General features: G+C 40.6%; 1 protein-coding gene across 4 annotated transcripts in view; it reads left to right on the forward strand.

Moving 5' to 3' along the window:
* ZNF521 (zinc finger protein 521) overlaps positions 1–26223 on the forward strand; it is a 532966-nt gene that overhangs the window by 430724 nt on the left and 76019 nt on the right. For all 4 annotated transcript variants that reach the window (XM_073550821.1, XM_073550823.1, XM_073550820.1 and 1 more), the window contains one exon: positions 6337–6468. In XM_073550821.1, coding sequence (XP_073406922.1) covers positions 6337–6468 — 132 coding nt within the window. The remainder of the gene's footprint in view (positions 1–6336; positions 6469–26223) is intronic.

The raw sequence follows: 26223 nt of genomic DNA on the forward strand, positions 1-26223 counted from the left end.
CCTAATCAAGTATATTCGGCGTGCTCGAAAAATATGCTTGAGTCACCATGGCTGCTTGTCTAATGGCTGTTGGACAGACGCAACACATGCAGGGATTGCCTAAAAAACAGGAAATCCCTGCATGGAGACATGTAGCCGCGCCGACTCGAGTATATTTTTCGCGCACGCTGAAAATACTCGATTAGGACAAGAACATGCTCAGATAACACCTTATCTGAGCACACTCGCTCATCACTAGTGCCAATCTAAAATGTTACTGCATAATAGAGCAGCTGCAGAAGTTCGAAAAATGCTGCATGGGAACACAACCTACGGGTGGTTTCACTCAGAGAATTGTTGCAAAAATAGAGTTTTTTTGCAGCATTTCTTCTTTTCAGTCTTTGCTGCAGCCAGATATCAGCTGTGAACAAATAACACATTATATTACTACAACATTAGTTTTGCTAGAATTATAAACTATGGAATAAATGAACGTGTGCATGCGTTTCCTTTATTCCAGAATATATCTGCACTTCAGATAGGGATAATTTTTCAATATTAACATGATAGCAATGACATATGTTTGGATATCTTTCTTCCACAGTCTAGCACATCTTCTCTTTTTCATTTCAAGGTGGTGCTTAGTTTCATTAATATGCTTACATTTATGCATATTTATCATGGAATAATATTGGAATATACTTATTTTATGCATGTTTTAGGGGAAATACCTGCTGCTCTCAGAGTTTGTGTTAAAGATTAATTAAAACCACGATTATAGTATGTGTATCTTTGTCCATCTATGCTTGTGCATTGTCATGTAAGTTAGTTACATGCTAATTCTATTATAATGTGTCAGATTTGTAGCTTTTTATAGCAATAAAAATAGTAAAAACCAACTTGGTGTACATATAAACTTTAAAATGGTTAAGGTTGTACAGTCGGAATATATTGATGACCCATCTATAGATAAGGTCATCAATATTCAATTGATGGGGGTCCAGTGCATAACACTGCAGCTGATCAGCTGTTATAAACTTATTTACCGTAACCCCTTTCCGACATTGGGAGTAATAGAACGCCGACGTTGGAATCCCTCCCTTTGATGTGGGCTCTGGCGCTGAGCCCACATCTTCCCCTGCACATCAGCTGTATTGAACAGCTGACATGTGCCTTTTGCAGCTGTGGTTGCTATCGCGATCCACCCGCGGCTGTTAACCTGTTAAATGCCGCTGTCAATCTCTGACAGCGGCATCTAACTTACGCTTCCGGGAAGTGCGCTGGAAATCTTGCCCATCGGTGAACTAGTCACATGATCACGGGTCACCGTTGGGTTGGCATGACAACTAGAGGTCTCCAGCAGACCACTATGGTTGTTATAGTTGGATTGCTATGTGCTACACACAGGCGATCTATAGCAGAAGTGATTGAAGTAGTGCAACTTCTAGTCTCCCATGGAGACTATTGAAGTTTGCAAAATGTAAGAAAAAAAGTTTTTAAAAATATTAAAAAAATAAAAAATATATAAAAGTTCAAATCACCCCGCTTTTGCCCCATTCAAAATAAAACTAAAACATCAAATATGCACATATTTGGTATTGCCGCATTCAGAATCGGCCGATCAGTATAAAATAAATAATTAACCCAATCGCTAAACAGCGTAACAAGAAAAAATTCAAATCTTCAGAATTACGTTTTTTTAATTGCTGCTACATTGCAATAAAATGCAATAACGAATGAACAAAATGGTATCATTAAAAACATCATCTCAGCTCGAAAAAATAATCCCTCACCTAGCCCCAGATTACAAAAAATGGAGACGCTACAGGTCTCAGAAATCGCGCCTTTTTTTTTAACAAAGTTTGGATTTTTGTTTTTGCACCACTTAAATAAAGAAGAACCTAGACATGTTTTGTGTCTACGAACTCGTAATGACCTGGCGACTCATAATTGCAGGTCAGTTTTAGCATTCAGTAAACATGGTAAAAAAAAACTGTGGAATTTTTTTATGTTTTCCAGTACACAATATGTTAAAACCAATGGTGTCGTTCAAAAGTACAACTCGTCCCGCAAAAAACAAGCCCTCACATGGCCATTTTGACCAAAAAATAAAAAAGTTATGGCTCTGGGAATAAGGGAAGCAAAAAACTAAGAGGCAAAAACGAAAATGCCTCCAATCATGAAGAGGTTAAGCACAATTCAATGTGTAAGGCCAATCTGCACTGCTACACATTAAATAGAGCCGCGCAGTGCAGCTCCAGTCCAAGTGTTTACATCTGGTGGAGCTTGTAACAGCTGATCAATGAGAGTGATGGGTGTCTGCCTCCATTGATCTCATATTATGACCTACATCATCAATAATTTATATCTGGCCAATCATTCATTTCCCCTTGCTCGTCTGATTTTCTCTAATTCTATGTGGACCTGGTGGTCCTTGTGGACTAGGGGGTTTTGACCCTAATGCTAATTTTGCTCTCAGTTAGCGCCAGGGGTGCGGTTACAGCTGCCACACTCTATTCACAGAGCAGTGACTAAAATTATGCCAGTGACTAGAAGCCTAAGGCCAGGGTCACACGAGTCTCGCGTCTCAATACCCGGCACTGCCGCTGCCACTCGGACTGGAGCGCTCAGCTGCATAGAGATACATGCAGTCGCACACTCCGATCCCGAGTGCCGGCGACAGTGCCGGGTATTGATGCAAGAGACTCGTGCACGTTTCTCGCATCACACTTGCAAGTGTGACCCCGGCCTAATTCCGACATATTTACTAAATAATACTTTCTCTATGTGTGTATGACCGATGTAGGTGAAATGTGTCAGGATTCTGTGCAACTTATTGCTAATCGATAAAAATAGAAGCCGCTATTAGATGTGTGATTATCGTTATCTGCCGAGTGATAAAATGTGAATGACTTCCAATTTGCAACCTTAAGATGTTAAAAGATGGGATTTGTATCTCGTCACCGTCAAGAACTGCATCTACCAATTTACAAATCTTTACTTACAAAGAGAGAAAGCAAAGCGATCCAGTTTAGTGGGAATGACAGCTTGATGAGGCAGATACCATTACGTTTACAGCATTTGTGTCATGTGCGCTACGGTAGTTAAAGGAACATATTGGTGGATGGGCTATTAAACTGTTTTGCCAAGTGCTTACAGTGAGATTAACTACTTCTCTACATCGCCAACAGTTAATATTATTATAAATAGGTATCTTTGGCAGAGATCGTTAAATGATTAAAAATTTGATGTAAGTAAAGAAATTCTACATGCTGATCTGGTATTCTGCAGGTGATAAACCTTCTGTAGGTGGATAGTGTTCCTACATCATGGCCACATCAGATTACATTGATGTCACAAGACTTTATTATGTTTACACTTCTGACTCCATATACCGGCTTAGACCCCTTGTAAGTCACTTTACTATCCCTTAGAATATCTCAGAAATATGATGCCATACTGATATATATAATGGTCTCATAGCTTTCTATGGGTAATATACCCCATATGTATTTTTGCAACATGGATCCTTGTGTACGTATGATGGCCTGTATTGTACTATTCAAGATGTACCTAGTCACATCGGATGACAATTTTCAAAAATCTTCCTGGATTATTTTTTTTGGAAAGTTTGAAAAACCATCAAAACTGTTAAAATAAGGGTCAACATTGGCTTCTAGGATTGCTACTTCCAATAGGTGGCACTAGAGTTCTAGTCCTCTTCCTCTCTGAAGAGACAATTTGCATAATTAGCATATTTCCCAGAGGAGCATTGCGGCTTTAAGTCTCCTCACCTCGACATGCTTAGCATGTCATTCTCCACAAGGAGTATTGTGAGGAAAGAGGGAGACACAAGCGCAATATAGGGTCTTATCCCACAAATAAAGTAAGCGGTTTGATAAAAAACTGCTCACCTGGTAGTAGGTATTCAAAGCATGTATAGATAAGGGCTGCTGCAGATCCACAAGTCGGTCACCGACTATCTGAAACAGAGCTCTGCAAAGGAATACGTGGACTTCGTCTGCGCTGCCCAAATGATGAAATTCCAGAAGGTTAATAAAGTTTGACAGTGGTTTATTCTATGCGTTTCAAGGTTTTTTGCAACCTCTTCTTCAGGAAATACCACCTGAAGAAGAGGTTGCAAAAGGTTGCAAAAAACCTTGAAACACGAAGAATAAACCACTGTCAAACTTTATTAACCTTCTGGAATTTCATCATTTGGGCAGCGCGGACGAAATCCACGTATTCCTTTGCAGAATTCTCCACAAGGAGAAATTATACTTCTTGGATATCGTTCAGACGCCTCTCACACAGCCAAACCAGATCTCACACTTTGCACTGACGAGGGGTAGTACCCCGAAACACAGTGTCTGCAAATTGAGATTCTGGCTTGGCTTTTATCCTAAGTCATGTAACAAGGCTCGTTAAAGGGTCAACATTGACTTCTAGGATTGCTACTTCCAATAGGTGGCACTAGAGTTCTAGTCTTCTTCCTCTCTAAAGAGACAATTTGCATAATTATGTTAAAATAAGAGATCAGATATATTTCGAAATATTGATTTTTGTAACACCTTCATAATTTTAACATTTATTAGACAACCTTTTGTGGGACCGTTGTGGTCTGACTACTCGGCCATCATCCGTTTACAGAGGCGGTGTCTTTACTGATTGCTTTCCTACATCTATGGAAATTACTACTAAGGAACAACTTGCATGAAGACCTTAGACTTATAGTAAAGCTTTTAGCACCAAAAATAAAATATGTAATAAAATTTGGAAAGTTCTCTAAGTCAACCTTGCAATACCAGTGTTTGTGATGCCATCATAATAATGAGAGAAAGTTGGATTTAAGACTTACAGTATATGAAAAAAAAATTGTAAATATGTTCGGTAATATTTATCTTCACGCTTCACTTGTATGGGATTATTTTGTGCTTTTTTAAATTTGTTTTGGATTATTTAATGTCATTTATGTTACGACTGCCTTTTTGAAATTCTGAATTATTCTCGTCATTAGATAGTGCTTGGCAGGGCCAGACTGGCCATCTGGCAATTCTGGCTAATGCCAGAAGGGCCTGTCTGGTTGTGGGCTGCCTTGGCTCCTACGTTGTTAGCAGAATCGGTGTTCTCAAGACACCCATACTGTTAAGAGTTGTGACGGAGCACAAAGTTGCTGACTCCGTCACTTACCCCAGCAGGCCACAGGTATCATTAAAAATATTGGTCTTGTAGTAAATCTTGCTTAACTCCATCCAGGGTAATATTAGTAATATATCCACATCTAGTGCTTGGGAACGGGGACAAGATGGGCCAGTGTGATTTCAAATGCCAGGGCTGCATTTCAGTCCCAGTCCTTACCTGGTGCTTGGGTACTAGTTAACAGGTTAAAGTTTTTAAGGCCCAAATAGATGAGCCAGTAATCGGGAACAAGCTTTTGTTAGAATGTTTGTTCGCTAATTATTGACTTTTGTAAATATTAAAGTAATCACCCGACAAACAAGTAAAATACTCACTCATTGGGTGATTGGATTATTTCATGCCGGCATTAAAATCTAAAAGAGTTCTCAACAGCATATCATTCTTTCTAAACAGGATATGTGCTGCTGATAATAATGATACTCTACTAACAATGCGTTTAGAATTAAGTTCAGCCTCTCTAAACAAGCCTTTAAATGACCACCATTTTGTATAAAGGTGGAACGGTAACTCCCTCAGTCGGAAGATGTAAATGTAATGTCTAATTTCTTCCAGAAACAGCACCACATCTGTTCACAGATTGTATGTGGTAGTACAACTTCAGTGGAGACATTTTTCTAATACTGGACAACTCATTTCTCTTTAAAAGAGGTTTGAGGGACTAAGGTGGGTTAAAAGGGTTATCCAACCTTTTAACGTTTATGGCTTTTTCCTTGAATAGGCCATCATTATTAGATCTGTGGGGGTTCGGACTATCGGCACTATATTTGATCAGCTGTTTGAAAAGTTCATACTTGCCTCCTGCTCTGGAAAGCGCGGTACTGCAGCATTGTTCCATTCAAGTCAATAAGACAATGCCACAAACCTTTCTTCACTGCTGTGAAACATACAGTGTAGGCAAATACAAACCAGCCCGCAAGCAGCAGCAGACATTGAGTAGCTGCGCCATTTGCTTGAGCACCACAGCCTTTTTACATTTCTGGTTAGTTGGGGTGCTGATGGCCAATCCTAATTTGAGTAACCAATTTAAATGCTTTAGCAAATAAGAATTTGAAAATATGTAACATTTGATATTTACTTTTCATATTTATTGGTTTCTTTTTCACTTTTAACATTTCTTTTGAATTATTGAATGTAATTTTTGCTTCTACTTTTTCATAGATGAAGGTCTGAACCATGAGTGCAAGCTCTGCAGCCAGTCATTTGACTCCCCAGCAAAACTCCAGTGTCATCTTATTGAGCACAGCTTTGAAGGAATGGGAGGCACATTTAAGTGCCCTGTCTGTTTTACAGGTAAATCTTCTCATTGTGCACTAATTTAGCCAATTTTATCATCTTGGAAACGTAAGTGTAAAACTAAATGAAGGAACTATCTCCCCAAACCTATCAATAGATGCAAAGTGTCTTCTACATTTTATCAATAAATCTTAGAGTTGCAATGTGATTCTTAGAAATTAACATTTTTCCGCTTTGACCACCTAGCCACAAAGCTTTTACCTATATCATTTTTAAATCATAATTTTTTCTTAATGTTTAGAGGTTTTTTTTTTACTCAGATGATGTCCGGGGAGAGTGAAGGATGCAGCAAGTTGGATTTCCAATAGCTGATCCTTTGTTCTCCGGATGATAAGCCGCTCCCAGAGGAGTCTGGCAGCGGCACTCTCCTAGAGAACACAGGAGCGTTCGACAGGAGCGTCCGAGCCTTAATGTGTATACGGGAGTATAAAAATTACTTTGTGTTGATAAATATACCCCACCCCACTTGGTCCACAAACATGACCAATAATGCTCTACTTCTATTCATAATTTCATTGTGAAGCAGCCAATGCTGACTTTAAACCCTTCCATCCGCAACAAATTTTCTTTTTTTTGGCTTTAATTTTTTTCCTCCCCCTCTTCCAAGAGCAATAACCCTTTTATTTTGAGGGCTTGTTTTTTTTCCTGTGTTCCAGAACATACAATGTACTGGAACACAGGAAAAAATATCCAAGGGCTGTCAAATTGTGGAAAAAAATGCAATACTATCATGTATTTTTTGTTTGGTTTTACAGCATACATTATGAAAAATTACTCTGAAAGTACAATTACAGTGATATCCAACGTATTAATGTTTTTTCCTTTAATATGTAGAAAAGGGATATATACAGCATTTGTGGTTGAGCAACTCTGGTGCCTAAGCAGGGTTCCAACCCGTAATCCAAGAGTAGCAATAAATAACAGATATATTTGGCAATCCACACATTAACCTTTCGGACTATTTAGACCTTTATCAGAACTGTGTGAAATATACAAAAACAAAAATAAATGACAAAATAAAATGCATATGACATAAATACATATGCCATTTACCACAAGATACAATGCAGGAAACGCATCAAAGTACATTTTTTTCAGAAATATGGGGAATATAACCTCCAAAAGCATACATTGTGACCGTAAGTTCAGACAGGTCAAAAAGGATAGACCGAAACGTTAATTTGTGGATTGCCAAATCTGTTATATGTTCCAACTATCCTGAGTTCCAGGTTTATTGCTACTATTATTTCATTTGTGAAGAAAAAAATTCTGAAATTTGTAAAATAAAAAAATGTTTTGTTTTTTTCTCTGTCACCATTTTCCAAAACCTGTAACATTTTTCTTTTTCCATTTTATTTTTGCATGGCAACTTGATTTGTTTATTTCATACTAATCTGGGGTAGATGTAATGTTTAGATTTTTTTTTTTTGCATTTTCTTAGGGAGGAGTGGTGATTGAAAACCTGCAATTATGGTGTTTTATTTTTTTCTCATTATAGCGCTTAGAAATTGGATTAATTAATGTAATACTTTGATAGATTGGAATTCTATGAATATGATGATGCCAAATATGTTTTCTTTTCTTTATTTTTATTGGGGAAAGATGAGGGTGATTCAAACTTTTAAATTAATTTTATATTTTTTTATATTTTTGAAAACTTTTCTTCTTCACTTTATTTTTAGTCCATAAAGGGGGCTTGAACCTTCAGTTAGCAAATCGCATTTGCTATATACAGGATTGCAGTGTATAGTGAAAATCACAGTTTCCTTTGAAGCTTAGTTCTATCCTGGCCACTATCCCGCTTTCTAAGCACCACCCCACTCACCACGTGTTTCGCTCTACTCCACACAGTACCTGACCATTGTACGGAGCTGCCTTGTACTTCACTTCCTGCTATTTGTGAGTCAAAGGGGGACACGGCTGAACTCTCCGGGAATTTGAATCTATTCTGTCGACTGTTGATACATCACGTGACTCCATCCTCCATTCCTCACCTGATCTTAGATTCTAGTAGCTCATTCTCTAGCTTCTTGTATTCCTGTTGGTTACTTTCTGGAAGGGCCTGTCCGGTCGAATCAAGGATGAGTTTGCAGGCAGAGATCTACCATCCTTGCTGGATGCCCTTATACACCTGACCACTAAGATAAATATTTGCCTCAGTGACGGAGCCCTGGAACAAACTTCACTGTCTCCTCATGCCAGAACACTACCCAAACTGACTCCAAACTGTCTGTTCCCCTGCTGCCACTAGCCATACCACCTACCACTGAGCCTATGCAGGTTGAGTGGGCCAAATTTTCGGTGCAGGAAGAACAGCAGAGCCTCAGAGAGAGTGTATGCATGAACTGTGGAGGCAAGGGATATTTTGTTCGCCAGTGCCCTATGAGACCAGGAAATTCCAGCACCTAGTGTTGGCCAGAGAGATGACCCTAGGTGACACTAATTGCTCTCCAAAGCTTCTTACCGAAGTTACCTTGTCCTGGCAGGAGAGGTTTCTCTCCGCTGCTGCCCATCTGGATTCTGGCTCCGTGGCAACTTCATTCATTTGGATCTGGTCCATATACTTCAGCTTCCCACTCAACAGCTGGATGACTGGTTGACTATTGCCTCTATTGACAGACAACTCTTGGCAGAACCTATTCATTTTATCACGCTGCCAGTTACGCTGCGGATTGGAGTCCTGCATACTAAGAAGATTTCCTTCTATGTACTGTCCAAATCTGGAAATTCTGATTCTCCTGGGCCTTTCTTAGCTGCGTCTACACCCATCAATTATTGACTGGTCCTCCGGTCAGGTGCTTCATTAAGGGCAATATTGTGCTTCCAACTGCTTAGCAAAGGTCACGCCCAAGACTCTGCCTCCTGTGCCTTTAAACCTTGCTTCTCTGGCCATTCTGTACCCTGCCAATGCTGATGTCTTTTGTGACAAGAATGCAGCCTGTCACCTCTCACCTCGAGGCCGGGTGCATCGTTAGTCTCTGGTATGAAGTCGGAATACATCCAAGAAAATCTAGCTAAGGGAGTCATCCGTAAGTCCTCTTCTCCTGCCAGTGCTGTTTCTTTCTTCATGATGAAGTAGGGCTCCCTACGTCCCTGCAATGATTGTCAGGGCCTTAACAAAATCACCATCAAGAACAAGTACCCACTGCCGCTGATATCTGAACTATTTAACAAAATCTGTAGAGCAAACATTTTCACTAAATTGGATTTAAGAGGGAATTATGACTTGATCCGGATCCGCAATGGTGACGAATGGATGATGGCCTTTATTACCTGTGACTGTCACTGAATATCTCATCTTGCCATTTTGTCTGTGTAATGCATTCACTGTGTTTCAGGAGTTCGTTAATGACATCTTCAGAGGTCTCCTCTATGTTTCTGTGGTTATATATCTTGACTACATGATATTCTCTTCTGATCTACCTACTCACAGAACACACATCCATCAAGTTTTGTAGGGTCTTTGGAGAATCATTTGCTTGCCAAATGTGTCTTTGAAAAAAGTTCCTTGCCCTACCTCGGTTACATCTTTTCCAACCAGGGTCTCGAGATGGATCCATAGAATCATAGAAGGGTACAGTTGGAAGGGACCTCCTTGGCCATCTGGTCCAACCCCTTGCTCAAATCAGGATTCACTAAAACATCCCAGACGGATGTCTGTCCAGCCTCTGTTTGAAGACTTCTATTGAAGGAGAACTCACCACCTCTCGTGGCAGCCTGTTCCACTCATTGATCACCCTAACTGTCAAGAAGTTTTTTTCTAATATATAATCTGTGTCTCCTCCCATTCATTTTCATCCCATTGCTTCTAGTCTTTCATTGAGAAGGTTTCTGCTATTGTTTCTTTGCCGTTTGCAGGTTTGCTTGCCATCCAGTGCTTCATGGGTTTTGCCAACTTCTACTAGCAATTTATTCCATACATTTTGTCTCTCATGGTACCCATTTCCTCCTTAACCAAAAAGGGAGCTAATGCCAAGTTCTAGTCTCAGTCAGCCATGTCAGCCTTCCAACACTTGAAAAAGGTCGTCGCAAACGCACCAGTGCTGTACCACCCCAATCCTAACATGCCGTTCCTCCAGGAGGTGGATGCCACCTCTATCTGTGCTGAAATAGTGCTTCTTCAAATGACTTCAAACTATGCAGGAATTTGTATTTGGTCTGCCCTGCAGAGATTTGTTTATCCGGTCTGTCGCCTGCCAGCAGGAGATATATCAAGTGACTCCACCCTCAATTCCTCGTTTGAACTTAGTTTCTAGGTATCTCAGTCTTTAGCTTCATGTATTGGCATATTCAAGTTTTGTATTACCTATTATCAACCCTACTCGCCTTCTCGTTTATCCTGATCTAACTGCTCCTGAACTCTGCTACAAATTATGAACTTGTGCTGCCAGCCCCAACCTCTGGCTTTCTGACTGTGCTTCTGTCTCCCACCTTTAACCCATATCTGAGTCTCTGACCCACTGGTCAGCTGCTCCTTTCCTGGTGACTGCCCTGGAGTGGTTCCTGGTGTCTATCGGTGGGACAGCCTATTCTCACCAGCAGAGGCTCCAGTGAATGCCCGGTAAACACTTAGTCATGCTCTTCCAGGGTAAGCTTGGCTCGTGGCACAGAGGGTCCACACCCACTATTGTATTACTCAACATATAGCTGATGGGAGTCGGTGCGCTCAATCACCAGCACTCTTTCTGTTTAAATACCACTATCAGAGATTGACATCAGTGTTTAAAAGTATAACAGCGATCTCTGGAACTTAGGTCTGGCCATGGCTGTTAGGGACAGATGCCAGCTATTTATTATAGCCAGTATCTGCTTCACGTGGAGAAAGCTCAGTTGCAGAGCCCTCTTCACAGATGATCACCTTCACAATCACGTGCATATATGTGATATTGCATTTAAGGGTTAGAGAGCTCTAGACAAATTTCTGCAGTCTCTCAGTTTGACTTTAAATTGCTGAAATTGTCAGTGTGCAATGCACACGCTGTCATGTTTCCTCTATATTCCCAGGTGAGTGAGCAGTCATGTATGATACTTGCGCACACATGTCGACTAGATTCTCATCCTATTCTCCCAATAGAATATTGAGAGAGGCAGATGAGAATTCAGTCTTTGCAATCCACAGTTACATGGCGTCCCATGGAAATGTGTCTAGAGCCCAAAATACTGTTTTATTGTGTTGAAAAAAATCAAATGACACACATTACTGTTTAGTCTGATATAGCAGAACTTACCATAGCGGAGGAGCTTGGTGGTAAAATGGGTGACTTGATGGAGTGTGAGTAGGAATATCACTGTAAATTAATATTCTAGGTACAATGGGCCGTAAGTCTCTATTCACCACCTGAATCTCTTTATTCAGTACCAGTACCCTCCTGGGTGGCATCAAAGTTGTCTCATCCAGCTGCTCTGATCTGACGAGAGCAATAACCTTGTAACAGTTGCCTACAGATGGGTATCCGGCTTGGACACAGTATCCACTATATCTGTTTATAAAGTGATACATAGACCTGGTAGCATGGACATTGGCAGACAGCAGGCAGTGGTACATGGGATCCTCTGTGGCAAAGCTACATTATCATTAGGTATAATGGGGGCTGTATAGCAAAACCCCTCACTGAGTATGCAAGCCCTGGCAGCAGACCACCCAGCCTTGTCTCCCTTCTGGATAGTATGAACAGAGACCATCGTGGACCCCGTCCTCCTGTCTATGTTGAAATATCTAGGAAAAAATGGTTAAACAGTTAACAGCGCGTAGAGATAACGTGAAGCATTCAGCAAACCCTTTATTATAGTATTTCACACTTTAGGTAAGGATTTTATTGGCATGTTAAATCCATGTACAGCCGATGTGTAATAATATGTATAAGGCTTCATACTCATGACCACATTATTATTATTATTGCAACTTCCATAAGGAAGCATAGACGAAAATGGTGCAATGTATCATCAGACACCTTATTATTAAAGTATTATGTGGAGTAATATCTCTCAGCAGCGCACAACGGCACATGTAGCGCCTATGGCGCTTTAGTACGGTGCCCTAACGTCTCATCTGTGTGTTTCTGCAGGTAAACCTCTTGCGTGATCCATTACAGAGGCAACGCAGCTCTGCTACATCAGTATAAATATAACCCATCATTTATTTTTTTTATATATATAATCCCTGTTGCCCATAAACTTATGTTATGTCAAGCCAATGATTTGTATATAATGAAGAAATTGCAATTCCTTGAGATATTCGTAGAGCAGTACAACCTGTGAACACATTCTATCTAAACAAAACGAGAAGAGCAGAATTACTAAAGCGACAATGTATTATCTCATTTTAACACATAAAGCGACGCAAGTGTCACCCTTCATTATGGTTATTATTGCCGCCTGACGTTTGCCAAGGGGAAGCGGTGCTCACACAGCGCCATCTAGTGCCGAGCCTGGCATTAACATTTCCAGTCTAGTAGGGAGAGCAAAGGACAAAATAATACAGAGAATAAACCAGCTACAGATTTCATTACTGCACTATGTAGGAGAAAAGCTGCAGATAAGACCCCAGCCTGCCCTCAGCAAACCTAATTTTTTTATTTTCTGCCAAAGAAAAGCCTGTTGTGAGCCCGATAGGTGGACGGTCTACATATCCTGCAGTAATAAAGGCAATCGTCTCTGTGTGTAGATGTTCTCAGAAGACTCCTGCAGCTATCTCTAGTGACTACTACACACCCTCCTGAAATTCTTCCTTCTGCATAGGTGTAATGCCTTCAATCCAATATGTCAATTCTTTAATACTGCAGAGGGCTAGAAATCCTTTGGTGAAATCGATTTTCCTATTGACAACACTCGTAATGCTCTAATAAGCTACTGAGGGGCTTATTGTGCAGGTCCTAGTGCAGCGCTGCTGTGAAGTCTTATGTGTTTTTAAATGCTTTATTTTACAGTAAATGTAGTGAGAATTAGGATTTGATTTTTGCTGTTGTTTTCTTGTTTACAGATGCTGCTGCTAACTTTTTCAATCTGCCCGTTTGCTCTTGTAAGCATTTTGTTCCCCTTTGATGCTATTTTTCCATTTTTATGAATCTTGATGGGTCTAGTCCCTAAAAAGGAATTATTTAGATTGTTCTGACTATTCAGGCATTGTTTACACTCCTCAACATTGAAACGGAAATGAGATGGAAAAAGTACTAGATTTATAAAAATCACAGGATTGGTTGATATGCAAATGATGGAAACATTTAAAAAAAAATCTTGATTTATTCAGTATTGAATATGAGCACCATGTGCAGAAATACACGCACTAAAAGGCATTTGTATTCTATCAATGAAGTTGGTTATTTGAAGAATGTCCTGCTGTGCTAAATGCACTTAAGCACACAAATCATCAAGATCTGCTGCTGGCAGCTACCTTTGCAATTGTTGACCAATGATGTTCCAGATGTGCTTGATGAGAGACAATTCCAGAGACTCTTTTGTCTTGGACTCATTGATAGTCAAAGATTGGCCTGGGGACCATAGTGAAATGCCACAAAGAGGCATTCATGAGGGAACATCACACTGGGAATTATATTGTAGGGTGGCATAATGTACAGTAGTCAGACCCCGCTAATCTACATTCCAGGCACACTAAGCACATCGCCCAGAGAAAACTGCAGATGTGCTCCTGATAACGTGATACCGTATGGGGACAGATTGATCTAATTGTGATTGTTCTGTTCCCATCATTATTCCTCAGCTGGTGGAAAGAGCCTTGGGAAACAAGCGTCAAACGTCTTCAATATTTTTGATCACACTCGTTTAGTGGGCTTAACTCAGTGCACATAATTACAACCAAAATGCTTGTGTGTGATGTGCAATATATGAGCATTTGGGGCCCCATTTTAAACTTTTGCCTAGGGCTCCACTTTGCCTAAAACCAGCCCTGCCTGTGTGCCCACAGGCCTGAGTAGGCTGAACTCTGCCAGGACCTGTGTGAGGTCAGGGTCAACTTGACATTGATTTGGTCGTGGAAGCAGTGGTATTGCCATTTTTCTAAAGTGTCCCAGGAGCCATTTTTCAACATGACAATACCGCACGCATGTTTTTACTTGCTACTATGAGCAGTCTACTTGGTCTAAACGTGCTACCATGGCCTACAGCGTCTCTGGACTTGTTTCCTATCGAGCACATCTTAGACGTCATCGGTCGGCAATTGCAAAGGGAGCTGCCAGCAGCGGATCTTGATAATTTGCATGCGAAAGTGCATTCTGTGCTGCAAAAAAGATGTGTAGTAGAGGGGTTACAAGAACACTAAACTTCAGGAAGGCAAATTTCCAACGGTTGAGAGAGGATCTTATTGCAATTAACTGGGGAGATATCCTGAGACATAAAAGTACACAAAGAAATTGGGAGACGTTTATTAGCATCCTGAATAGGACCTGTGCACATTATATACCCTAAGGGAATAAACATGCTAGAAAAAGGAGGAAACCACTATGGCTAAATAGAGCTGTAAGGGGTGCAATAAGAGATAAAAATAAATCATTTAGAGAATTAAAGCAAGTAGGTAGTGATGAGGCATTAAATAAATACAGAAGATTAAATAAATTCGGTAAAAAGCAAATCAAGACGGCAAAGTTTGAGACAGAGAGACTCATTGCCAGAGAAAGTAAAAATAATCCCAAAACATTCTTTAACTACATAGATACAGTAATAAGAAACTAAAAATAAAAAATGATATTCTTGGCCCCCTTAAAAATAGTGTGGGTGAAATGGTGGATGAGGATGAGGATAAAGCCAATATGCTAAATGACTTTTTTTCAACAGTATTTACACAAGAAAATCCCATGACAGACAACATGATAAGTGATAAAAAAATTCTCCATTAAATGTCACCTGCTTAACCCAGCAGGAAGTACGGTGGCGTCTAAAAATCACTAAAGTTGACAAATCCCCGGGCCCGGATGGGATACACCCCAGAGTACTGCAGGAATTAAGTACAGTCATAGATAGACCATTATTTTTAATCTTTAAAGGTTCCATAATAACAGGGTCTGTACCACAGGACTGGCGTATAGCAAATGTGGGGCCAATATTCAAAAAGGGGACAAAAACTGAACTTGGAAGTTATAGGCCAGTAAGCTTAACCTCTACTGTGGGTAAAATCCTGGAGGGTTTTCTAAGAAACACTATACTGGAGTATCTGAAGAAGAATAACCTCATGACCCAATATCAACATGGGTTTACGAGGGACCGTTCCTGTCAGACTAATCTGATAAGCTTTTATGAAGAGGTGAGTTCTGTACTGGACCAAGGAAATGGAGTGGACGTGGTGTATATGGACTTTTCAAAATCTTTTGATACAGTGCCACACAAAAGACTGATACATAAAATGAGAACAATGGGGAAAATATGTGTAAGTGGGTTAAGAGCTGGCTCAGGGATAGGAAACGAAGGGTGGTTATTAATGGAGCACACGGACTGGGTCACGGTTAGCAGTGGGGTACTGTCATGAACTCATTTTCTGCTCCACCAGTTGAGAGTTCCCCTTCCGTTCTCCCTCTGGTGGTGACAGGAGGTAGTGCGGTTGGTTTAAGTGGTAGTGATCTGCCACCTGATGAGGAAGATAACGATTGGATCTCTGGGGTATCAGACTGGATATAAGACAGCCGACACCCTATCCGGGTGCTGGTGATTCAGTCTGCTTCTCATGTCCTGGACTTCAGCTCTCTTCCAGTCTTCTCAAGTTAAGTTTGTTTTTTGCTAATGTTCACACTTGCGCTTGTTGGTCAATTCAGTTTGTTGTGTAATCAGCCTGCCCCTGCTGGGGCTATGCTGAAATTCCACTCCTATTAATCAGTATTTTCCAATCTGCTTTTTGTCCCTTATTAGATTGGCCTCTTTTTTGGCTTTGTCTCAGAATATTTCAGAGTGCTGATATAGGTTTAGAAGTCTAGCTTATGTAGTTCTCCGGTTGTAACGCGTCGTCTAGGACCAACGTAGGAACGCTCCACGACTGCTGCTAGTTGTGCGGTTAAGATCAGGGATCTGCAATCTGCATAGTTACCAACTTCTCTGGTTTTCTGAGACTTAGCTTGTTGTCTTTTTTTCCTCCTCGGTTTCCCATTCATAACAGGGTACCACAGGGGTCGGTGTTGGGCCCACTTCTTTTTATCATATTAATGACCTTGTAGGGGCATAGAGAGTAGAATTTCAATATTTGCAGAAGACACTAAACTCTGCAGGTTAATCAGAGGAGGACAGTTTAATATTACAAGAAGATTTATGTAAACTAGAAGCTTGGGCTGATAAATGGCAAATGAGCTTTAATGGGGATAAATGTAAGGTCATGCACTTGGGTAGAGCAAACAAGATGTATAATTATGTGCTTAATTGTAAAACACTGGGCAAAACTGTCACTGAAAAAGACCTGGGTGTATGGGTGGACGACAAACTCACATTTAGTGGCCAATGTCAGACAACTGCTGCAAAGGCAAATAAAATAATGGGATGCATTAAAAGAGGCATAGATGCTCATGAGGAGAACATAATTTTACCTCTATATAAGTCACTAGTGCGGCCACACTTAGAATACTGTGTACAGTTCTGGTCTCCGGTGTATAAGACAGACATAGCTGAACTGGAGCGGGTGCAGAGAAGAGTGACCAAGGTTATTAGGGAACTAGGGAGTCTGCAATACCAAGACAAGTTATTACACTTGGGGTTATTTAGTTTGGAAAATCGAAGGCTTAGGGGTGATCTTATTACAATGTATAAATATATGAGAGGATAGTGCAAAGACCTTTCTAATGATCTTTTACTCATAGACCTGAGAAAGGGACAAGGGGGCATCCTCTACGTCTGGAGGAAAGGTTTAAGCATAATCACAGACGCGGATTCTTTACTGTAAGAGCAGTGAGACTATGGAACTCTCTGCCGTATGATGTTGTAATGAGTGATTCACTACTAAAATTTAAGAAGGGACTGGATGCCTTTCTTTAAAAGTATAATATTACAGGGTATATACACTAGTTTCCTTAATATTGCGTTGATCCAGGGAGCTAGTCTGATTGCCGTATGTGGAGTCAGGAAGGAATTTTTTTTCCCCAATGTGGAGCTTAGGGTTTGCCGTATGTTTTTTTTTTTTGCCTTCCTCTGGATCAACATGTTAGGCTATGGGTTGAACTAGATGGACTTAAAGTCTCCCTTCAACCTTAAAAACTATGTTAAAACATTTCTCAGACATACAATTAGTAACCTGTGATAGTTGCCAAAGTGTGTAAGTGCAGGGATTTCTCCACCTGAAAATATTGTTTCTATTTTTCATCATTTGTATATTATTAACATGTCTATCGATCCTGTGATTTTTCATAACTCCATGACTTTTCCTTCTTGATGCTGTAATTACAATAATGTTAACTGATGGGAAAGTTAATGGAGAGTGCCTAACAGTTATGTAAAAATGTACTGTAATATAGTGGTTTTCACTGTCATTTCAACAATACTTAAATCAATTGTGCAAATAGATATACCGTATATATAAAAATCTTCCTAATATATGTTATCAGTGAAATCTATTTCTTTCTCTGTTTATGAGCTAATCTTTCTACCCTCCAGTTAAATGAAAACTAAAAATTAAAAATTAGAGAGAGAGCATACTAAGGGTAAGTTCACGCTTGGTGTTTTTTAGGCGTTTTGTTTTTTCTGCAGCTAAACCTGATCTCTTGGCAGGAAAGAAGCTGCAGAAAAAAGCATATTTTGCTTGGTTTTTCGGTAATTTTTTGTGGGGTTTTTTTGCTGTGTTTTTGTCATGCTAGATATGTCTCTTGTGTATGCTGGTAACATTTTGTGCAAAAAAAGTCCTATTCTATAGAATCAGGTCTTGACACAAAAAACGCCGCAAAAGCTAATACCTGCATTTTTGCAGCGGATTATAAGCATTTTTTTTACCACCCATTCAAGTCAATAGGTGAAAAAAGCTGTAAAAAACATGAAAGAAGTGACATGCTCTATTGTGCAGAAAACCATGCAAAGCACAAAATCCTGGTGACAAAAAAACAAGGTGTGTGCATGAGATTTCTGAAAATCTCATAGACATAGCTGGTTCTGTAAAATGCAGCTGAAAATTTGCAGAAGAAAATGCGAAAAAACACCTAGTATGAACTTACCCTAAGAGGAAAAAGGTTGGAAAATACAGGCGTCAAGTCACATAATGGCCAGAATATTTGTCATTACTCATGTACAGGTATGACAGGTTTTTATGAAAAATTGCATGAAATGAAAAAATAATGCATAGAAAAAGCATAAATTTGTTGAAATTGTTGAATATGAAGTTTTGGGATTTTTTTTGTTGTAGGGGCGCTTTCATGCATGCTTTTGTCTGCAGTATACATTAATAAGGTTAGTTTAATAGAAAAAGTGTACCGTAAAGACAAGCGTTTTTGTACTCCAAAATTGCTAAAAAAATAAAAAAGTCCGATTTACAATTCATTTCTCTCTCCTCTGATATGATCTAGCACAGGGTTCCCCAACTCCAGTCCTCAAGGCCCACTAACAGATCCTGTTTTCAGGATTTCCTTATTATTGCTCAGATGATAATTGCTTCACCTGTGCAATACAAAGGAAATCCTGAAAACATGATCTGTTGGTGGGCCTTGAGGACTGGAGTTGGGGAACCCTGATCTAGCATATCAGAGAAGAAAAAAATGTGGTCCCCCACGCCCACCACTGTACCACTGCCATCCCCAAACCCTCCTACTCTGTCCCCCGGTCCCCCTGCAAGTAAATGGCGGGCATATGCAGAGGCAGAGTGTGCCTGCCGAGATCTGCCGGCAGATATCTGTCAACAATAGGAAATCATTCCTATTGGTTCCTTTTGATCACTGTGATAGACCCTATAACAGTGAACAAAATAAAAAGTTTTTTAAATCAAACCTCCTTAGTTAGATAAAAATACTAAAATTAAAAAATTGTAATTTTTTTCAATTCTTTGCAGTTAGGGTTGATGTTAGGGCTGTGGTTAGGGTTGTGTTAGGGTTGGGGTTGTGTTAGGGCTAGTATTGTGTTAGGGTTTGGGGTGTGTTAGTGTTGGGGTTTTGGTTAGGGTTGTGTTAGGGTTGTGGTTTAAGGTTGTGTGGGGGTTAGTGTTCTGTTAGGGTTAGGGTTGGTGTTATGTTAGGGTTGGAGTTAAGGTTGTGTTAAGGTCAGCGTTGGTATTATGGTTGTATTAAGGTTAGCGTTGGGATTAGGGTTGTGTTGGGGTTAGGGCTGGGGTTGTGTTGGGGTTAGGGTTGTGTTAAGGAGTTAGGGTTGGGGATGTGTTAAGGTTCGGGTTAGGGTTGTGTTAGAGTTAGGTTTGGGGTTAGGGTTAGAATTGTGGTTAGGGTGGCGTTAGGGATGTGTTAGTGTTAGGCTACTTTCACACTTGCGTTTTTTTGCGCTGCGTGCACAGTGCAAATGCGCATAAAAAACGCATCATGCATTTTCTTGTTTTTGCACATGGTTTTTACAAAAAAACATGCATTTTTAAACGCTGACGTGCGCATGACCATGCACATGTCAGCGCTCTCATAGACTTTAATGTGTTTTTGGGTGAATTCCGTGCGCATTGCGTGCGCATACGTTTTTTTTTACACAGGTCGGACTCACCAAAAATGCAACAGGTTGCATTTTATGCGCCTGAGCGCACACTACAGAAAAACGCATGCGCATACAAACGCGTACAAACGCATGACAATGCGCACCCATGTTAAATATAGGGGAAAAAACGCATGCACATGTATGCGCAAAAACACAGCGCAAAAAAATGAAAGTGTGAAACCAGCCTTAGGCTATGTGCACACGTTGCGGATTCCGCTGCGGTTTTTTCCGCGCGGAAACGCAGGTAAAACCACAGGTAAAGTGACCTGCGGTTTTCCTGCGTTTTGGTCTGCGGTTTTGCCCTGCGGTTTCACACCTCTACTATGGTAGAGGTATGAAACCGCTGCGGAAACCGCACAAACAATTGACATGCTGCGGTTTGTAAACCGCAGCAAAACCGCGCGGAAAAAAACGCACCGTCAGCACAGCGTTTTTGAAACCCCATAGGGTTTCATTGTACTGTACTTGGTCAGCGGAACTGCTGCGTTTCCGCAGCGGCAAAACCGCTGCGGAAACGCAGCAGAAACCGCACCGTGTGCACACAGCCTTAGAGTTAGAATTGTTTTGTTTTTTTCAAAAGTAAAAAAAACTTACAAGGATATGACGGATAGTGTTGATTGCAACTGCTCTCTACTCGAGTTTGCATCGGGTGCTTGGGTATGCAGATCCCCGCATGCTTTTTTGGGGTGTCTAATAGCCACAAAACATGCAGGGCTGGGACTTTAGCATGTCACACGAGCACCCACGATACTCGTTGCATAACCGAGCGCCCAATGCAAACTGGAATAGAGTGCACTTGTGCTCAATACTAATGACAGCATATTCAATATGGCAATCTAATGCTATCAATGTTATCACATTCTGTGACGTATCTGTGGGTTCAAAATGCTCAGTATACCTCTAAACAAAATCCGTGAGGGGTGTGGTTTCCAAAGTGGGGTCAATTGTTGGGAGTTTACACTGTTTAGGCACATCAAAGGGTCTCCAAACACGATATGGCGCCGCCATGGTTTCCAGCCAATTTTGCTTTCAAAAAGTCAAACAGTGCTCCTGCCCGAGCCCTGCCATGTGCATAAACAGTGGATTTCCCCCACTTTTGGGGTATCGATGTACTCAGTAGAAATTGCACAAAAAAATTTCTCCTGATACCCTTGTGAAAATAAAAAAGTTTGGTTCCAAAGTAAAATTTTTGTGAAAAAAGTTAAATGTTAATTTTTTCCTTCCACATTGCTTCAGTTCTTATGAAGCACCTGAAGAGTTAATAATCTTCTTGAATGTGGTTTTGAACACCTTGAGGGGTTCAGTTTTTAGAATGGTGTCACTTGTGGGTACTTTCTGTCACATTGACCCCTCAAAGTCGCTTCAAATGTGAGGTGGTCCCTAAAAAAATGGTTTTGTAAATTTTGTTGGGAAAATGAGAAATCGCTGGTCAACTTTTAACCGTTATAACGTCCTAACAAAAACAATTATGTTTCCAAAATTGTGCTGATGTAAAGTAGACATGTGGGAAATGTTATTTATTAACTATTTTGTGTGACATCTCTGATTTAAGGGCACAAAAAATAAAAGTTTGAAAATTGTAAAATTTTCACAAAATTTCAGTTTTTTTCATAAATACGCAAGTCATATCAAATACATTTTACCATTGTCAGGAAGTACAATATGTCATGAAAAAACATTCTCAGAACCAGTGGGATACTTTGAAGCGTTCCAGAGTTATTACCTCATAAAGAGACAGTGGTCAGAAATGCAAAAATTGGCCCGGTCATTAACCCCTTCACCCCCAAGGGTGGTTTGCACGTTCATGACCGAGCCAATTTTTACAATTCTGACCACTGTACCTTTATGAGGTCATAACTCTGAAACGCTTCCATGGATCCCAGTGATTCTGACACTGTTTTCTTGTGACATATTGTACTTTATGTTAGTGGTAAAATTTCATTCAAATAACTTGCGTTTATTTGTGAGAAAAATGGAAATTTGGCGAAAATTTAGAAAATTTCGCAATTTTCCAACTTTGAATTTTTATGCCCTTAAATCACAGAGATACAGCACATAATAAACTTGATAACTAACATTTTCCACATGTTTACTTTACATCAGCACAATTTTGGAACCAAAATTTTTTTTTTAGGACCACATCACATTTGAAGCCACTTTGAGGGGTCTATATGATAGAAAATACCCAAAAGTGACACCATTCTAAAAACTGCACCCCTTAAGGTGCTCAAAACCACATTCAAGAAGTTTATTAACCCTTTAGGTGCGTCACAGGAATTTTTTTGAATATTTAAAAAAAAATTAACATCTAACTTTTTTTCATAAAAAAAATACTTCAGGTTCAATTTTTTTTATTTTACCAAGGGTAACAGGAGAAATTGGACTGCAAAAGTTATTGTGCAATTTGTCCTGAGTACGCTGATACCTGATATGTGGGGGGAACGACTGTTTCGGCGCATGGCAGAGCTCAGAATGGAAGGAGCGCCGTTTGACTTTTTCAATGCAAAATTGGCTGGAATTCAGATTGGACGCCATGTCACGTTTGGAGAGTCCCTGATGTACCTAAACAGTGGAAACCCCCTACAAGTGACCCCATTATGGAAACTAGACCCCCCAAGGAACTTATCTAGATATGTGGTGAGAACTTTGAACCCACAAGGGCTTTACAGAAGTTTATAACATACAGCGGTACAATTAAAAAATCATATTTTTTCCACAAAAATGATCTTTTCACCCCAATTTTTATTTTCCCAAGGGTAACAGGACCCTAAAAGTTATTGTGCAATTTGTCCTGAGTACGCTGATACCCCACATGTGGGGGTAAACCACTATTTGGGCGCATGGGAGAGCTCGGAAGGGAAGCAGCGCCATTTGACGTTTTTGGCTGGAATTGAGATCGGACATCATGTCGCAATTGGAAAACTCCTGATGTACCAAAACAGTGGAAACCCCCCACAAATGACACCATTTTGGAAACTAGACCCCCTAAGGAACTTATCTAGATGTGTGGTGAGAACTTTGAACCCCCATGGGCTTCACAGAAGTTTATAACATAAAGCCGTACAATTAAAAAATCATATTTTTTCCACAAAAATGATCTTTTCACCCTCAATTCTTATTTTTCCAAGGGTAACAGGACCCTAAAAGTTATTGTGCAATTTGTCCTGAGTACGCTGATACCCCACTTGTGGGGGTAAACCACTATTTGGGCGCATGGCAGAGCTCGGAAGGGAAGCAGCGCCATTTGACGTTTTTGGCTGGAATTGAGATCGGACACCATGTCGCGTTTGGAAAACTCCTGATGTACCAAAACAGTGGAAACCCCCCACAAATGACACCATTTTGTAAACTAGACCCCCCAAGGAACTTATCTAGATGTGTGGTGAGCACTTTGAACCCCCCAGTGCTTCACAGAAGTTTATAACGCCCGGGCGTGAAAATAAAAAATTCGTATTTTTTCCATAAACATGATCTTTTAGTCACCATTTTTTTATTTTCCCAAGGGTACCAGGAGAAATTGGACCCCAAAAGTTGTTATCCAATTTGTCCTGAGTATGCTGATACCCCATATGTGGGAGAAAACTACTGTATGGGCACACGTTGGGGCTCGGAAGGGAAGCAGTGATATTTTGGAATGCAGACTTTGATGGAATGGTCTGCGGGTGTCATGTTGCCTTTGGAGAGCCCCTAATGTACCTAAACAGTGGAAACCCCCTACAAGTGACCCCATTATGGAAACTAGACCCCCCAAGGAACTTATCTAGATATGTGGTGAGAACTTTGAACCCACAAGGGCTTTACAGAAGTTTATAACGTACAGTGGTACAATTAAAAAATCATATTTTTTCCACAAAAATGATCTTTTCACCCCAATTTTTATTTTCCCAAGGGTAACAGGACCCTAAAAGTTATTGTGCAATTTGTCCTGAGTACGCTGATACCCCACATGTGGGGGTAAACCACTATTTGGGCGCATGGGAGAGCTCGGAAGGGAAGCAGCGCCATTTGACTTTTTGGCTGGAATTGAGATCGGACATCATGTCGCGATTGGAAAACCCCTGATGTACCTAAACAGTGGAAACCCCCCACAAATGACACCATTTTGGAAACTAGACCCCCTAAGGAACTTATCAAGATGTGTGGTGAGAACTTTGAACCCCCAAGGGCTTCACAGAAGTTTATAACATACAGCCGTACAATTAAAAAATCATATTTTTTCCACAAAAATGATCTTTTCACCCTCAATTCTTATTTTTCCAAGGGTAACAGGACCCTAAAAGTTATTGTGCAATTTGTCCTGAGTACGCTGATACCCCACATGTGGGGGTAAACCACTATTTGGGCGCATGGCAGAGCTCGGAAGGGAAGCAGCACCATTTGACGTTTTTGGCTGGAATTGAGATCGGACACCATGTCGCGTTTGGAAAACTCCTGATGTACCAAAACAGTGGAAACCCCCCCACAAATGACACCATTTTGGAAACTAGACCCCCTAAGGAACTTATCTAGATGTGTGGTGAGAACTTTGAACCCCCATGGGCTTCACGGAAGTTTATAACATAAAGCCGTACAATTAGAAAATCATATTTTTTCCACAAAAATGATCTTTTCACCCTCAATTCTTATTTTTCCAAGGGTAACAGGACCCTAAAAGTTATTGTGCAATTTGTCCTGAGTACGCTGATACCCCACATGTGGAGGTAAACCACTATTTGGGCGCATGGCAGAGCTCGGAAGGGAAGCAGCGCCATTTGACGTTTTTGGCTGGAATTGGGATCGGACACCATGTCGCGTTTGGAAAACTCCTGATGTACCAAAACAGTGGAAACCCCCCACAAATGACACCATTTTGTAAACTAGACCCCCCAAGGAACTTATCTAGATGTGTGGTGAGCACTTTGAACCCCCCAGTGCTTCACAGAAGTTTATAATGCCCGGGCGTGAAAATAAAAAAATTGTATTTTTTCCATAAACATGATATTTTAGTCACCATTTTTTTATTTTCCCAAGGGTACCAGGAGAAATTGGACCCCAAAAGTTGTTGTCCAATTTGTCCTGAGTATGCTGATACCCCATATGTGGGAGAAAACTACTGTATGGGCACACGTTGGGGCTCGGAAGGGAAGTAGTGATGTTTTGGAATGCAGACTTTGATGGAATGGTCTGCGGGTGTCATGTTGCCTTTGGAGAGCCCCTAATGTACCTAAACAGTGGAAACCCCCCACAAATGACACCATTTTGTAAACTAGATCCCCCAAGGAACTTATCTAGATGTGTGGTGAGCACTTTGAACCCCCCAGTGCTTCACAGAAGTTTATAACGCCCGGGCGTGAAAATAAAAAATTCGTATTTTTTCCACAAACATGATCTTTTAGTCACCATTTTTTTATTTTCCCAAGGGTACCAGGAGAAATTGGACCCCAAAAGTTGTTGTCCAATTTGTCCTATGTATGCTGATACCCCAAATGTGGGAGAAAACTACTGTATGGGCACACGTCGGGGCTCGGAAGGGAAGTAGTGACGTTTTGGAATGCAGACTTTGATGGAATGGTCTGCGGGTGTCATGTTGCCTTTGGAGAGCCCCTAATGTACCTAAACAGTGGAAACCCCCCACAAATGACCCCATTTTGAAAACTAGACCCCCTAAGGAACTTATCTAGATGTGAGGTGAGCACTTTGAACCCCCAAGGGCTTCACAGAAGTTTATAATGCCAGGGCATGAAAATAAAAAATACTATTTTTTCCACAAACATGATCAATTAGTCCCCAATTTTTTCATTTTCCCAAGGGTAACAGGAGAAATTGGATCCCAAACGATGTTGTCCAATTTGTCCTGAGTACGCTGACACCCCATATGTGGGAGAAAACTACTGTATGGACACACGTCAGGGCTCGGAAGGGAAGTAGTGACGTTTTGGAATGCAGACTTTGATGGAATGGTCTGCGGGTGTCAGGTTGCCTTTGGAGCCCCTAATGTACCTAAACAGTGGAAACCCCCACAAATGACCCCATTTTGGAAACTAGACCCCCCACGGAACTTATCTAGATGTGTGGTGAGCACTTTGAACCCCCAAGGGCTTCACAGAAGTTTATAATGCCCGGGCATGAAAATAAAAAAATCGTATTTTTTCCACAAACATGATCAATTAGTCC

The sequence above is a fragment of the Dendrobates tinctorius genome, unplaced genomic scaffold (genome assembly GCF_039654945.1).
Source record: "Dendrobates tinctorius isolate UK_male_01 unplaced genomic scaffold, ASM3965494v1 ptg000171l, whole genome shotgun sequence".
NCBI classification, from domain to species: domain Eukaryota; kingdom Metazoa; phylum Chordata; class Amphibia; order Anura; family Dendrobatidae; genus Dendrobates; species Dendrobates tinctorius.